General features: G+C 44.7%; 1 protein-coding gene across 5 annotated transcripts in view; it reads left to right on the top strand.

The window, feature by feature from the left end:
- The window catches only part of LOC142852085 (ELMO domain-containing protein 2-like), a 30654-nt gene extending 14342 nt beyond the window's left edge, over positions 1-16312 (top strand). For 3 of the 5 annotated variants that reach the window (XM_075976478.1, XM_075976480.1, XM_075976481.1), the window contains exons 7-8: positions 1697-1765; positions 12176-16312. In XM_075976478.1, the coding sequence (XP_075832593.1) occupies positions 1697-1765; positions 12176-12329 (223 nt within the window). In that variant the 3' untranslated portion in view covers positions 12330-16312. Of the gene's footprint in view, positions 1-1696; positions 1766-2267; positions 2401-3744; positions 4765-12175 lie in introns of those variants that run through there. The other 2 variants (XM_075976483.1, XM_075976482.1) reach the window with 2 other exon arrangements.
- The last annotated feature ends 774 nt before the right edge of the window (positions 16313-17086 follow it).

The following is a 17086-nucleotide window of genomic DNA, read 5'->3' as shown; positions in this document are numbered from 1 at the left end:
GTGAAATAAGTTTCCTTTCCTTGGGTGAATGCAATTCCTTGTTATTTCCCGTCTCTTTCAAATCTAGTGAGAGCGGACCTGTTGTTTCGTATTGACTCTGAGTTTTCATAACTATAGTCCACATGTTTGCTAGGGTGCTGACAGCAACCAGCAACATAGTGTGCGCGCATGCGCATCCGCGCATCCCCTGTGCACACCTGTGTCTGTGATGACTCACCAGCGTTTGCAGTGCCTTCCTCCTCCTTTCTGTTTCTGCCCTCCTGTTTCCACTGTGTGGCTCTGACTGCATTTGGGAAAACAATCAGGTTAGGTGACATGCCCCTCACTATGTCTGGCAGTTGACCTGGACCCAGCTCTGTTTATCATGGCTGTAACAACTTGGCTTTTCCCTTAGTACTTGGGCCATGCGCATGGAACCCTAAAATACGTCACAGCCGATCGCCAGCACTACTCTAGTACACTGGAAGACCCAGCTCTTTACCAGTGGTTCTCAACGTGTGGGTCACGGCCCCGTGAGGAAAGTTCCATGATTCATAACAGTAGCAAAGTTACAGCTATAAAGCAGCAACAAAATAATTTTATGGTTGGAGTCACCACAACGTGAGGAACTGTGTTAAAGGGTTGCAACACAAGGAAGGTTGAGATAGAGTTCTTTTATAAATATGCATGTGTTTAGACTGCAGTCTTTCAGTTTACCTGTGAATTATGATTTATACACTATAAGTCATTTAGAGAATGAGAAGCCAATAATTTCTTTGTTTTTTTACTTTCGAGAGATGATTCTCTGTATAGGCCTGGCTATCCTGGAACTTGCTCTGTAGAATAGGCTTGCCTCGAACTCACTGAGTTCTGCCTGCCTCTCCAGAGTGCTGGGATTTAAGGCATGCATCACCACTGCCTGGCTCTTTGGATAATTTTACTGTGAAAAAAATCTGAAATTGAACTAAACTAAGTTAATACTGAGAAAAAATATTTAGGCCAATATGGATAAAGCTATTGGGGGAAAGATATGTCATAATGAGACTTCAAGATGTATGTTATTTTAAATTATAAAAGCATGTATGCTTTGGTAATTTCTAAAATCTTAAAAGTTCTATATAATTCTTCTTCCTTAGGATAAATCAGACAGTAATCTTTAAGGAAGATGAGCAACTTCCCCACCTCCCTCTGAGCCTGGGGCTTTAGTCATTTAGCAGTCTGACTCTTGACTGTGTTGAGGGTCTCAGACCTCTAGATGGAGTACAGGGCTCTTCCCTGAGCTGATGTGAAGAAGGCCAGGACTCACACAGGACTGTGATGTCTGCTTGTGAGCAGTGGGATAGAAATGCGCACTCCAGCTGTGGCAGAGAGGAGACAGAGACGGGCGGCCCAGCTGGTGCCCTCTGAGTATTGTACAGGCCGGAAATTAGCAAGTTTCAAAACGAGGACTTTTTTTTTTTGTAAGTAAATAGGAAATCCCTTTGTAGCTGAGTTCTCTGTTAAGATAGTCTTGCCATCTACCTGTGTTCCTTATTGAGAGGCCTGATTCCTTAGGATTAAATTTGGACTCTGAGACCTCTGTGAGCCATTGAAGGGGCTTGAAAGGGGGGTGGCTGTGGGAACAAGGCTGTTGTTTAGATGGTAGCATTTGCTTGTGCTGTGGTTTTCACGCTACTCGTGAGTGTAACGTTTTCATTTCATCGTCTTCCTTGTTCAGGTATTTCAGTGAAAATTACACCAGCGAAGCACACCAGATTCTTTCCCGTTCAAATCACCCGAAATTAGGGTAAGCTGGACAAACATTAAAGAAGCTAGACTCTAGCAATGAAAATGACTATATAAATCTGAAGGTATTTCAAAATATGTCTTAAAATGATGTTATTTTAATGCGTGATAACTATAGAAATGATATTATAAACTATTTTAAAGAAAAATGACCAAAAATGTTCTATGTATTCCAGTAAATTGTATCATATGATATAGTTTATAAAACAAAGATGGGGGCTCAAATTTTTTTTCAAAAATTATTTCAGGGGTGGTGGTGGTGCATACCTTTAATCCCAGCACTTGGGAGGCAGAGATGGATCTCTGTGAGGTTCAAGGCCAACCTGGTCTACAAGAGCTAGTCCCAGGACAAGCTCCAAAGCTACAGAAGAACCCTGTCTCGACCCCCCCAAAGTCTCTTTAGCTACTGCCTTATGTTATATATGTTTATTTATTTATTTATTAAAGATTTCTACCTCCTCCCCGCCACCGCCTCCCATTTTCCTCTCCCTTCCCCAATCAAGTCTCCCTCCCTCGTCAGCCCAAAGAGCAATCAAGGTTCCCTGCCCTGTGGGAAGTCCAAGAACCATCCACCTCCATCCAGGTCTAGTAAGGTGAGCATCCAAACTGCCTAGGCTCCCACAAAGCCAGTACGTGCAGAAGGATCAAAAACCCAGTGCCATTGTTCTTGAGTTCTCAGTAGTCCTCATTGTCCGCTATGTTCAGCGAGTCCGGTTTTATCCCATGCTTTTTCAGACCCAATGCAGCTGGCCTTGGTGAGTTCCCGATAGAACATCCCCATGGTCTCAGTGTGTGGGTGCACCCCTAGCAGTCCTGAGTTCCTTGCTCGTGCTTTCTCTCCTTCTGCTCCTGATTTGGACCTTGGGATTTCAGTCTGGTGCTCCAATGTGGGTCTCTGTCTCTGTCTCCTTCCATCGCCTGATGAAGGTTAATATTCAGTATCTGTTACTTAGTACGCTGTTGTTGTGTGTGTGAGTGTGTATGTTTACGTGGGTGCACCTGCATATGCACCTGTGTGTCTTTTCTGTGAACACGCATGTCTTGGAACAAAGATATGGGCTAGAATAGTGATTCAGAGTAGAGTTGGAAGACCTCAATGCCTAGTTCCTGCGTTGGTCAGGACCGCAGTGGAAAGACATGGAGAGTTTTAGACCTAGGGAAAGCTTCATAAGCCACGGTTGAATGAAGACTGGGCAGCTAATAATCTACAAACAAACAAAATAAATAAATAAACAAATTAGAAAATGAATTTATTTGGCCAAGCACGATGGTGCATACTTTTAATTCTAGCACTTAGAGGTAGAGGGAGACATATCTTTGTAAGTTTGAGGCCAGCCTTGACTACATAGTGAGTTCTTGAAAAACAACAAAATAAAAATATTTTAAAAACCTACATTAAAAAAATTCTTCTTTACAGCGGGAATACCTTCAGTCAATAGTCTTTCAGGTACCAGCCCACTTTGGGCATAGTCTCATGTACTATAAATGCAGACAAAAGGCATGCATGGGTTTCTTGGGAACCTCTTGGCTGTTGTATTTGGTTCCAGTTCCCAGTGCAAGCAAAGGACCGCAGATCACTACTCTTTCTGTGAGTTTATCCCCAGGTAAACAAACCTTTGTTATGCTCCACTCCAGGCTGTTGTGCGACTCTTTTGTACACCAGCACTTCTCATGTTCGGTGAGGCTAATTACCTTGTATGGATTGACTGATCACACAGACGCTAGCAGTAGTGGAAGACCCTCAGAGCAGCAAATGAGGCCTTTTCTCAAGTCTGCTTGGGCTCCAAGTAGTGCTGCTGAGACACAGGTGGCTAGGACTCTGCGAGTGCTCAGACACCCCTACTATGCATCTCCCGTGATGACTTTTAGGGTCTGGCTGCTCCAGCTTCCTATTGTTGTACTCCCCTGTTCCGATCCTAAACTCCAGCACATTCTTACCTTTGCTGAGAGTTAACAGCTTGGCTTTATCTCTTCTCCCAGACTGTGAGCTTTTGGAGAACTGAAGAACCCTTCACTTCAGACTCATGGTGAATAATCAAAATATGTTGGTTAAGAGGTTCACCACTGGGAATTTCCAGGAGCAAAGAATGGCAGCTGTCCTGCAATTTCAGTTAGAAATACACTCCATTGACTGAAGCCTCTGAAGAGAAGAAATTTGGAGGATCCACAGGGAGAAAATGTCTATAATGGGTTACAGAGAATGCAGCAAGCTGTCAGAGAAGAAAATGTAGCGTGTCCATGTCTTCTGGGCCCCAAATTACAGCAGATGTCATTTTTTTCATACTTTAAAATCCTATTACTTCAAATTCATTGTGCAAAATATTTATTATAATTCTTTTTAGAACTTCCTTATTGCTGCCGTATATGTGATGTGAATGTGTGCCAGAGGGCACATATGCCACAGAGCCTGTCTGGTGGTCAGAGGACAGCTTTGTGGAGTCTGTTCTCTCCTTGAACTTTATGTGGATTTTGGGGACAAAACTCAGGTTTTCCAGGCTTGAATGGCAAACACCTTTATCTGTTGAGCTGTTTTTCTGGCCTTCAATACAGTTCTTTCAAATAATTATTTAGTGTGTATGTGTGTGTTCCTAATGTGTTCAATGGTATGTGCTTCAGGTTCAGGGTTATTGTATGAAATGTGTTACTACTTAAAGCATCTAGCACAGTGGACAATTGGATCATGATGGCAGTGACCAGCATTGATGTCCCTTTGATGTGTGCATGCATCCATTTCATGAAGAGCAGCAGGCTACGAACCCAAGCACTTGGAGCCCGTGTCCAACCTTCCACTTAGCCAACCCTTTTGCCTTTTGGTCACAGTTCCCATTACTTAGCTCTACTCAGGTGGATGCCGTGAACCAGGGCCTCAGAGACTTAGTGCCTCTTCTTCACTTGGACTCAGAGACTTCCAGTGTTCTCCAACCTCCTTGCTCAATCAAGGCTGCCCTGTGGTGGACACGCGACTTTCATTTCCAGCCTAGCTGAGGTAGCTGCAGTGGGAGAGGATACAGAGAGCAAATTCTCCTTGGATAGTGGAGTGTCTGACTGCAGCTGTGCAGACAGTCCAGGCTCCATGCTGCTGCCTTTCTGGGGCTCCACCAGGGTTGCTGAGAGCATAGGGAACCTTCGGCTGGCTATTTAATGGAGTGCTGTATGGATGGAAGCGTTGAGGGTGGAGACCAACAGTGGCATGGCCAGGATACCTGGCCTTCTAGGTAAGCCTGACCTCACACAGATAAAGTTACTGCAGGCTGAATCCCCAGGCCCCTGCCATCTGTGTCTGAGGCAACCATGCATTAACCAGTTTCTCTCCACTATCCAGCAGCTCCATGATTCTTAGCATCTAAGTCTAAGTCACATATATTCCATACCATAGACTATTTATCAATCAAGCTCCTGCCATGTGGTATAGGACCCCTCTTCCCCTCTAAAACCATTTTCTTTTAAAAATAATTTGCTTATTTTTTTTAAAGATTTATTTATTAATTGTGTATACAGCGTCTGCATGCATGTATCCCTGCAGGCCAGAAGAGGGCATTTTATCATAGATGGTTGTGAGCCACCATGTGGTTGCTGGGAATTGAACTCAGGACCTTGGGAAGAACAGTCAGTGCTCTTAACCTCTGAGCCATCTCTCAGTCCCTAATTTGCTTATTTTGTTTCATGTGCATTGGTTTGCCTGCATGTATGTCTATGTGAGTGGCAAGTCCCCTGAAACTGGAGTTACAGACAGTTGTGAGCTGCCATGTGGGTGCTGGGAGTTGAACCTGGGTCTTTGGAAAGAGCAATCAGTGCTCTTAACTACAGAGCCATCTCTCCAGTCCCATCCCTCTAAGCCCTTTAAAACTGGATACCTAGCTTTGTCTGGTAGAACAGAAGCCTGTCTTGCTTTGGAGTCCTGCCAAATGGTGCTGCCTGCCTGCCTGCCTGCTGCATTGATAACTCTTTTATAAATCTCTCACTGAATGACAGTTTGTCTTAGAGCCTCGCTCTTGAACCCCCCTCCTTTCCTTTTTTTCCTTAAAGAGGCAGTGAGGAAAAGCAGGCAGAGGCACCAGGTCAGGCACCCACAGGTTGGGGAGGTGGGGAAAAGGACAGATGAGAACCACTTAGGGGACACATGGGTCATGTCATGGATCCTGAAGATCCCACTGATTGAGGGGTGGACCTGTCTACTTACTTTATTTCCTTCCTGGCCAATGGATGAGCCATCCCTGTGCACTCCACCTGTGAGACCCATCCCCTCTACTTGCTTTCATCTCATGCCAATTTTCTCTTAATAGTCCTAGATCCCTCTCACAGCACGGTAGCATATTCTAATCTGTCTTTTTCTTGATCCCCCATCCCTCCCTTCCTCTTTATTGCAATCTTTTTTTTTTAGAGGCTGCAATATTTATTTGGTTGCTCATATGTTCTCTTCTCTTAACTGATGGGAATCTACTCCATTCAGGCCCCTTTTCCCACCTCTCCCAAAAATTCAGTTTTCCACAGTCTTCTATAATAGTATCATCTACAGTTCATACACTTAAGCCTATGGTACCATTTTACATTCAATCCATGTTGAAATTACCTGGTGTGAGTGAGAAGGAAACACAGAGGATCACGCAACAAACCCGCTTAGGAGTTTATTAGAGGGCGCGTGTACAGGCCTGGGAAGTCAGTGTGCAGAGAGAGAGATGGAGTCCAGCTTTTAAAAGCTGCCTAGCACATGTGCACAGGGGGTTGACATGACTATGTCATACACAGATGACAGGGCTCACACATGTGTGCAAGGGCTTAGCTGAGCCATACGTGACCACACATGTGCACATGGGCTTAGCTGAGTCATATGTGGATGATGTAATCTATACTGCACTTATGTCATGTGGGGCTCTTTAACATTCAGGCACTTCTGCCTGAGGGTTTGTCTGCACATGCATGGCTCCTAGAACCCGGAAATATCAGCCTTATTGATTACAGATATGATAATGTGTGATTTTTTTTCCCCCAGAGCGATGGGAACAAATGCCTATTCCCCATTGATAGAGCACCAAATGAAACTAGTTTACTTGAGTGTGGCTTCATGAACCAGAGAGTTTGCTAGGGTTATGTCAGGAAAATAGGTTGTGGGTGACTCAAAGCTCACCCCCAACATAGGCAATGGAAATGACATCCCTGGAGCTCTCTTCATGACTTGCAGGAGCTTGTCTGTCTGAGGGCATCTTCCCTACAGCAGTCACTGTTTCTCTGACCTAGAGAGAAATGAGAGCGAGAGCGAGAGACAGAGAGAGAGCGAGAGAGAGAGCTAGAGAGAGCGGGCTGACCTTCAGGGCTTCCATACACTTGTAAAGTCTACTTTCTGAGCCTTGTTTCCTTCACATCCTTCCCACGTCTTACGTGCCTCCCTTCTCCATTGAGAGGCTGCAGGTTGAAGCTGGATCAGAGAGATGGGGCATGAATAAAGACAGCAAAGGGGAGCCATTGCATAGCTCAGGGAAGGTGCAGCCAGAGTCTGGGGTGTAAGATACCCAGCTTTCTTGTCTCTAACCACCTGCACCCCTAGCAGGAACAGGGGGATGGCCTCAGGAAAGAAGGCTGTGAATTTCAGGTGGCTGGGCACAAATGTTCTCCCTCTACCTTGCTTTTACATGGAACCTGGCACATTCTTTCTCACAGGAAACCCGTTGATAATCAAGGGTGATAGAGCGCCATCACTGCCGCATCATCGCAGTGCAGTGCCCGTACCCACGCCTATACATCACCCCAAGCTGGATGAGGAGAGTGAAGTGAGCATTGTGTTATAAACTGCAAAGCCCATTAGTCACTCAGCTATCAACCATAAATATGACAGGTCCATCCATCAATCCTGCACCTTTTTTCTGGTCTTGGGATGCATGCATTAGCAACTTAATGGATTTAGGAGCATTTTCTCCTATAGACTTGAAACAGAGAGTATTTTATGATTAGCCTCACGGGCCATGAGGGAAGGAAAAAGGAGTCACCTTCTGCCACAGTGCTCAAATCTTTGTGGGTCCAGAGAACAAAATGCCACTCACTAAAGCTGCTGACATTGGCTGCATTTAGGAGACCTCAAAGACACCAGAGCCTGGCCCAGCAGTCAGGGACATCAGTGGCTGTGATATGCGTCTCGCAGCTCTGTGCCAGCTGGCCACACTTGTGGCACTTGACTGGAAGGCTCTCTGTCTGGGACCAGTTTTCTCCAGGATTGCACAAATTCAGGATCCCAAGTCACATCCTCGTTCTGTGTCTACTGTGGGTGTGCTAATTTTATGTCTCAGTCATAGGTTTCTGTCTTCTTCAAGATTGTTCTTCCTGTAAACCTGAGCTGCTTGTCTATCATCCATTAGCCTATCTTTGTAGTCTCTGTTTCTCAGTACTTCTCACACTCAAGGCCCTGAAAAAGATCAGTTTAGGTAAAGTCCTCTCCTTTCCAGGCTTGTAGAGAGGGATGTGCACCCCAAGGGATGTACACCCCATGGAAGAATCAGAGATGATGAGACCCTGGTTCCTTCTGGTCATGGGAGCCCTTCATTGTCACTCCACCCTGACTTTAGGACTTGGCCATGATGGATTGATGGGTTGTATTTTTTGTGCTTGGGCTGTCCTGTCTGGGATCATCCTGGTAGGCAGGAGATGCCCATCCTGTAGGTGTGGAACTGGATGTCCTCTGCACATTGCTTGGTGGATGATGGAATCCAATGTGACCTGGATCTGAGGTTTTGGAATTATACAGATCTAAGGAGGGATCCCTATTGTGTGACCATAGGTATTTTATTTCATGAGCTGATTTCCTCTCCAGGTGGGCACTGATGCCAGTGGATGCATGTATCAATTGCTTCCTCTGGGTTAGGTGTTGTGTTGAACTAACTTGTGACTTGATGGATGAAGCTCATGTTCTCACACCAGCTCCAAGGGTAGGAGCTCAACCTTGACCAGGCAGGGGCTGGACTGCAGAAGGCCTAACCTACTGAGGCAGTGGTTCTGCCAGGGTAATTTACTGCTTTTAAGGGGTTGCTAATTTCTGGAGGCTTTTCCGGCTGTGAGAAATGGCTAGGGAAGCCACTTCCCCCATCCTAATGAGGAATTATCTACTGCGTTCGCAGTGGTGCTGTGAAGCCCCATTCTAGGACAAGAATATTGGTGGGGCCATCAGGGACACAGTTATGTGAGACCTGCTTTCTCCATACTTACCAAGAAATATTTCTGCAACTCTTGGGGGCAGTTGTCTCCCTCTTACGTGGGACACCAACATTCTACCACAATTATCAATACACGTGTTTGTTTTCCAGCAGACTACAAGTCTTTAGAGTCAGGGTCCCTTACTCGTTTATATATTCTTAAAATCTACCATAATTTTGGTTATAGACATTCTCTGTGTTTGTGGGATGAATAGTGAAGGTTTAAAAAAAATCTTACAGGGTTTTATTTATTGTGGTGGTTGGAATGAAAATAGCCTCCATAAGCTCATAGGCAGTGGAATTATTTGAAAGAATTAGGCCATGTGGCCTTGTTGGAGTAGGTGTGTTCTTGCTGGAAGAAATGCATTTCTGGGGTTGGGCTTTGGGGTTTCAAATATCCAAGCCAGGCCCAGTGGCTTTCTCTCTTCCTGCTGCCTGCTGATTCAATTGTAGAACTCTCTGCTCCTTGTCCAGCACCATGTCTGCCTGTGTGCAATCATGCTCCCCACCAGGGTGATAATGGACTAAATCTCCGAACAAGTCAGTCCCAAAGAGAAACATTTTCCTTATAAGAGTTACTGTGGTCACAGTGTCTCTTGACAGCAATAGAAACCCTAACTAAGGCATTTATCAAGAATGGAATTTAAAGCTTATGTACCTGAAAAGGAAAGGAAATCTGACCACTGTCAAAGTATTCCAAGTTTTATACAAAAAGATGCTCAGAATGAATACATTTATTTATTCTCTCTCTCTCTCTCTCTCTCTCTCTCTCTCTCTCTCTCTCTCTCTCTCTCTCTCTCTCTCTCTCTCTCTCTCTCTCTCTCACTCTCTCTCAGAGGACAGATTGCAAGAGTTGGCTCTCTCTTCTACCACAGACACCTTCGGGATACACTTCAAGTCCCCAGGCTTGGGACAGGCTCTTCCACTCGCTGAGCCATCTTGATGCTCCAACCTTTTGTATCTTATTTATTTAGACAGAGTCTTATTATGTAGCCAAGGCAGTCATTGACCTTAAGATCTTACCGCTTCAAGGTTTGGAATTCAGGCATGTGCCATCATGCCCAGTTGTGTTTCTAAGATCACAGCTTCCTGTACTAGCAGTTTGATTCCCTCCATGTTCTCTTCTACATGTATACCCATGCATTCTAAAATTACATATTTACCTATGGATGTTATTACATATTAGTTTTGTGTCTTGTATTTTTTCCAACAGGGTTTTATATAACCCAGGGTGACCTTGATCTTGAACTCCTGATGATCCTCCTGCCTCTCCCTCCCATGTGCTGAGGTTACAGGCTGACTATTCTTTTCACTTTATTTTCTGGGTACAGGAGGATGAAGCTTTATCCTCGCACATTTTATATCACAGTTCCCTAGTCCATGCTCTCTTTTTCGCCCCTGGCTTCAGTGGTGCAGGCCCAAGGCTATGAACTGTGTTGGAAGGGCAGCTAGAGGCTTGAGGATGCTCTTGCCATGTGGCAGGCAAGGTCGGTCACATTACTGCCCCTCCCTCTTGTTGAGATTTGGGTGGGAATGGGCACCTATTTCTCTCTGCAAGAGGTGAGGCATAGGAGAGGGCTGCAAGACGTCTCCAGCACTCCTGGGTGAGAGCCAAGCTTTATCTCTGAACTACACAACCCTCCCGAGTGTAGGCAGGGCAGAAGCACTCCAGCAGGGACTTCTCCCCAGCAGATGAGGTGTCTCTAAGCCTGCACTCAGTGCTCCTGACTGGTCATCCCTGTGAATCACCTCCCCATTCCCCATCTCCCTTAGTTCTCTTGCTATTGGCTGTACAGCTGCTGAATTCTGTTTTTCCTGGGTTTGTCATGAGGAGGCATTTCCACACTAAACAAAGACTTAATGTTTTCCAGTGTCTTATTTTATGCTCCTCCTAGCTCTCTACGGTGAGTGACTCATTCATTTATCATTCCTCTTGAGCAGACAGCGTGCTGCCAAAGCACCGGGCACGCAGAGGTCGAATAAACACCATGAGACCAGATCAGGGACCACTCTGAGAGCTGCATGGAGTGGATCCAGCCCTGGAGCAGAGGAGGGAGGTTGGTGGTGTTACTGGAACACTGGTGTCACCTGTCACTCACAACTTCGGGTAGCAGAGGGTTGAATCTTTAAGCTATACTTCACTCAGAAGGCTAGCAGCAGAAGAGGAAGGAAGCAGAAGACTGCCTTCAGTCTCATCTCAAGCCAACCGGCTGCAGGGCACCCCAGTTAAAACGGTCATCACAGAGTTCAGTCTTGGTCCTGGTATTCACAGTGTCAGTGTCTCTTTCCTTCCATCTCCTGTACTTCCTCCTCATTATCTTCTGTCTGACAGCTAAGTTCCAGGTACTTCCAGGAACACTGAGTATGCTTAGGTGCTGCTACTGTTGTTCCTGCATCCTTCTAGGAGTCTGGGTGGAGCAAGTGTTAACTCAGGACAAAGCAAGCCATTGATGCCATTGTACAATGTCTGCCTGCCTATTCCTCTCTGCAATACAGAGTACAAATGTGTCTTTATGAGATACAGGTAATAGTGCCGTGTATTCATTACTTCTTTTACTTCTGTGACCAAACTCCTGGTAAGAAGCAACTTAAAGTAGGGTTTATTTTAGTTCACAACTTCAGAAAGGATACAGCCTGTCATGGTGAGTAGGCATAGAGGCAGCAGCATGTGCGACTGGGCATACTGTCTGCAGTTAAGATAAATGCTGATGATCTATGCAATTCTTTCTTTTTCAAGGTCTGGTCATTTATTTCTTACCATTCAAGACTCATTTTTGACTGGACTCAGAAGTAGAAACTTTCAGTGAATACAGCCTACATCCCTTGGCAATCTGTTCCTGACATTTTTTATTTGGCTTCCTTCAGTCTCTAGGCCTGAAGTTTAACCTACTCCACAAGCTCCTCCTTGTCTTTGTGTGTGCATTGTTTCTTCAGAGAATATGTTGGCATTTGTGTTGCAGGGAACCTGGAGTAACAGATACCGATTTGGGCATTTTGGTCTTGGGCTTCTTGCCTTCTTTGCTTAGGGGCTTCCTGACAGTGTATTAGTAACTGAAAAACTTTCTAATTCTGCTGGATTTTGGGGGTCCTAACTGCTTAGACATGGTAACTTTTATCAGTCCAGGAAGAACTTTCTCTAATTTGTTTTTTCAGTAGCTAAGTTGAAAAGACTCAGATTTACCCACAATGCATCCAAGGACAAACTGTGCTTCCTTCTCTATTTCTTGGTCTAGAGCAAGAATGACCATTATTCAGCAGCTGGCACACTTCCCTGTGGGCCAAGACACCTGGCTTCATGAGATAGCCCTTCCTCCAACCAGACTTCACCACAGTGGACAAGTGACAAGGCTGTCTTCCACACTGACTGTGAGCTGCAAGACTATGTAGAATGGGAGCCAAACATGGCCATGAACTTGCCACCCTTGGGACCAAGGCTATGCTACTGCCTCAGAAACATTGCCAGAGCCTCCAGGGAAGCTCCCATTCCATAAGGGCTTCCTGTAATTACTCTTTACAGAGTCTGTAGCTGAAGCGACATTTATCCCTCTCAGGTAAGAGTGGTCTGACCTGGCTTCTCACTCCCATACTGCAGGTGGCCTAGGTCCAAACCCAGATGCTGCTGCTTTTCCTATAGTAGCCAAACATCAAAATTTGAAGGCCCTTGCTAATAACTTATTTCTGGGATTGGCAGGATACTGGCTCATAACAGTGGTTAAGATGCTTCTATCAAAAAAAAAAAGCTTCTATCATTCTGAGTGGTGGTAGTGGGTAGTGCATACTTTTAATCCTAACACTTGGAGGCAGAGACAAGTAGATCTCTGAGTTTGAGACCAGCCTGTTCTACAGAATGAGTTTTAGGACAACCAGTACCACATAGAGAAACTCTGTCTCAAAAAAACAAATAATAAATAAATAAATAAACAAACTTCTATCACAGCCTGAAGGAGTGGAAGGGAGTATCTGGTCTCCACATTGGCATCAAACACTGGAGATGAGGATGGTATGGAGTCTATGACACTAAGACACTACCTACACAGTCTCTGGATTGGTTTTGAAGCAGCACTTACAGTGGTACCTGGCATGTTGTAAGCAGTCGAATACTTACCAAACTTGTTGCTTTGATAATACATTTCATTTAATGACTTTAATTAGTGGGGCAATGCAGGCCTGGCTTGGAGAGGCATGCCCTGCTTTCCCTTCCAGAAGATGGTTTCCTAGGTTCACCTTTCTTGTTCCCAGTGTCCCTGATATCAGTGAACCACCCAGGCCTTCTGTCTGTCAAGGCCCCACATCTACTTTGTATATTGCACTTGGTTTCCATGGTTGTACTCTAACCCTTTGTGTTTCTTTCTGTAGAATTGGGTGAGAACAAGATTAGCCTTGTGGAAGTGACACAGAGGGCAGAATCAAATCAGATAGCCAGCCCCAGGGCTGTTTTGTTTTTTATTAAGGAAAGGATGGCTTTGACTTATGGCCCAGTGAAGTAAGTGCTGTGGTGGCTCAGAATCTCCCCCACTAAGAACTAAGTCTCCCCCACTTAGAACACAGTGACAACAGCCTTATCTGATGGGGTGAACAGAGGGGCAGGTGACTCGCTACTTAGTTCAGGGGTCATCGGTTCAATAGAGACTGTGCCGAGGCATCAGTACCTAGATACAAGTTTGGGGTCCCTGTACTCACTTTCCATGAATGGAATTGTGTGGGATGGAAGGACAATTTGTGCTTGGGAAGTAGATTGTGGTGTCTTTAGGATATCTATGCTACACATACAAAGTTTTTGGTATTCTTCACCTGAAAACGTGGATTTCATTCTTCTTCCATTTGCTGTGTGTTCATGCAGAATGACCCAAAACCAGTAGGACAGCTGGTGTGGGTTTCTGAAATCAGGACATGGAAGGCACTGTTTGCTCTCTTGGGTCATCCTTTCAGAGAAATCTAGTGACCTTGTTCTGAGGAAGTTCAAACAATCTGTGAAGAGCTACATGGTAAACAATGGAGACCTCCGTTACCTCCCCATGATCCAGCCAGAGTCATGGAATAAGACAGAGCAAGTGTGCTAGTTCAGGTCTCCTATTTTTGTTTTTGTGTATGTGGTATATGTACATGTGTGTGTGCTGTATGGACATGTGGATATATGTGTGTGCTGTATGTTCGTGTGGATGTGTGTGGTGTGTCTGTATGTGTGCATAGTGTGTATACATGTACATGTGTGTGTGGTATATATGTGTGTGTGTGTGTGTGTGTGTGTGTGTGTGTGTGTGTGTGTGTGGTTTAGACAGAGGTCAATATCAAGTGTTTTTCCTGATCTCTTTCCAACTTATTTTTTGAGGCAGGATCTCTCACTGAACCTGGCATTCATCTATTTGGCTACGTTGGCCAGGCAATGAGTTTCAGGAATCCACCTGCCTCCACTCACTTCTGCTAAGCACTGGGATCATAGAGAGCTCTATCATGCTGGACTTTCAAGTAGGTGCTGCGGGTTGAACTCAGATTCAAACACTTGCACTAGTTGGCACTTTTCAGACCTCTCTCTCATTTTCTAAAGCCAAGGGCCAAAAAAATTTTTTTTTCCAATCCCTCCACTGGAAGATTTGCCTGGTTATCGAAGATGGCCAGTTCAGTCTCTGGATCCTCCATTACTAGGATTCTTAGCTAAGCTTACCCTAATAAATTCTAGGGAGTTTCCATTGCACTAGGTTCCTATCTTACCCCCAAATTCACACCCCCAACACAACTCCAGTTGTCTCTCCCTAGTCTCTCTCCTCACCCCTACCTGGTTCCCCCTGTTCACATTCCTGCCCATCCCCAGTCCACCTGTGGAATCTTCTCAGGGAGTTCCTTGTGTCACCCTCGAACCCTCTTTGTGACTTAGCTTCTTTGAGCCTGTGGACCATAACATGATTATCCTTTACTTATCAGCTAATATCCACTTATGAGTGAGCACATACCTTTGTCTTTCTGGGCCTGGGTTACCTCACTTAGGATAATTTTTTTTTTCTAGTTCAATCAATTTGTCTGCAAATTTCATGTTGTCATTGAATTTTACAACTGAGTAATACTTTATTGTATAAATGTACCACATTTTCTTTATCAATTCTTCAGCTGAGGAATATCCAGATTGTTTCCACTTTCTGGCTATTATGAATAAAGCAGCAATGAACATGGTTGTGCAAGTGTCCTTGTGATATGATGGAGTATCCTTTGGGTACATGTCCAAGAATAGTATAACCGAGTCTTGAGGTAGACAGATTCTCGATTTTCTGAGTAACTGCCATGTTGATTTTTATAGTGGACAGTTTATATTCCTTTTTATTTATTTTTCAAGACAGGGTTTCCCTGGATAGTCCTGGAACTGTCTTGGAACACCTTTGTAGACCAGGTTGGCCTCAAACTCATAGAGATCCTCTTGTTTCTGCCTCCCAAGATCTGAGATTAAAGACGTGCACTATTACACCTGTCTTTTTAAAAATTTTCTTGTTTATTTTAAGATTTATTTATTTTTGCTTCTGTAAGGCAAAGAACACCTTCAATGAGACAAAAGAGCATCCTATAGAATGGGTAAAGATCATCACCAACTCCACATCTGATAGAAGTCTGATCTCCAAAATATATAAAGAACTCAAAAAGCTTGACATCAAATAATCCAATTAAAAAATGGGGTACAGGGTTAAATGGAGAATTCTCAATAGAAGAATCTCAAATGGCTGAGATAAACTTAAAGAATTATTAAACATCCTTAACTATCAGGAAAATGAAAATCACAATGACTCTGTGCTAACCATCTTACACCTGTCAGAAAGGCTAAGATCAAAAACACGAATGACAGCCTATGTTGGAAGGATGTGGAGTAAGGAAAACACTCCTCCACTGCTGGTGGGAGTGAAAACTTGTATAACCACTTTGGAAATCAGTATGGCGGTGTCTCAAAAAATTGGGAATCAATCTACCTCAAGACCCAGTAATACCACTCTTGGGCATATATCAAAAGGGTGCTCAATCATACCACAAGGATACCTGCTCGTAGCAGCATTATTTGTCATAGCCAGAACCTGGAAACATCCTAGATGTCCCTCAACCAAAGAATGGATAAAGAAAATGTGGTACATTTACACAACAGAATATTACTCAGTGATAAAAAATGACATCATGAAATTTGCAGGCAAATGAAAGGAACTAGAAAAAAAATCATCCTGAGGGAGGTAACCCAGACCCAGAAAGACAAATACAATATATACTCACTCATAAGTGGATATTAGATGTAAAGGAAATGATAACCAAGCTACAATCCACAGCCCCAGAGAAGCTAGGTAGCAAGAAGGAACCTAAGAGGGACACATGGGTCTCCCTGGGAAGGGGAAATAGATGAAATCTCCTGGGTAAATTGGGGATAAAGGGGTTATAGGGGAGGGGATGGGGGAATGGGAACATGAGAGATTAGGATGATCAAGTTGGGGGAGGGATGGGGAGGGAGAGCAATGAAAGAGATATCTTGATAGAGGGGGCCATTATAGGGTTAGGGAAAAACCTGGAGTTAGGGAAGCTCCTAGGAATCCACAAGGATGACCCCAGCTAAGACTAAGCAATAGTGGAGAGGGTGCCTCCTGCAATCACATTGGAGACTACTCTAATTGTCACCATAGAACCTTCATCCAGTAACTGACAGAAGCAGACGCGGAGATCCACACAGTCAAGCCCTGGGCCGAGATCCATGAGTCCAGTTGAAAAGAGGGAAGAGGGATTATATGAGCAACAGGGGTCAGGAGTCAAGATAATCTTTGGGAAAACCATGAAGACAGCTGTCCTGAGCTCGTGGGAGCTTACAGACTCTAGATTGACAGTTAGAAAGCCTGCATGGGACCCACCGAGATACCCTGCATGTGGGTGACAGTAGTATAGCTTTGTCTGTTTGTAGGATTCCTAGCAGTGGGACCAGGACCTGACCCTGATACATGAGCTGGTTTTTTGGTATTTATTTTCTATGGTGGGATGTCTTGCTCAGCCTTGATACAGGAGGGAGGAACTTGGTCCTACCTCAATTTGATAGGCCATGCTTTGCTAACTCCTATGGAGGGCCTTACCCTTTCTGAGTGGAGATGGAGGAGGAGTGGATAGGGGGAGGGTAGACGCGAGGTGGGAGGAAAGAA

The sequence above is a fragment of the Microtus pennsylvanicus genome, chromosome 6 (genome assembly GCF_037038515.1).
Source record: "Microtus pennsylvanicus isolate mMicPen1 chromosome 6, mMicPen1.hap1, whole genome shotgun sequence".
In the NCBI taxonomy this organism is placed as follows: Eukaryota; Metazoa; Chordata; class Mammalia; order Rodentia; family Cricetidae; genus Microtus; species Microtus pennsylvanicus.
This window is presented reverse-complemented; position numbering and strand designations above follow the sequence as displayed.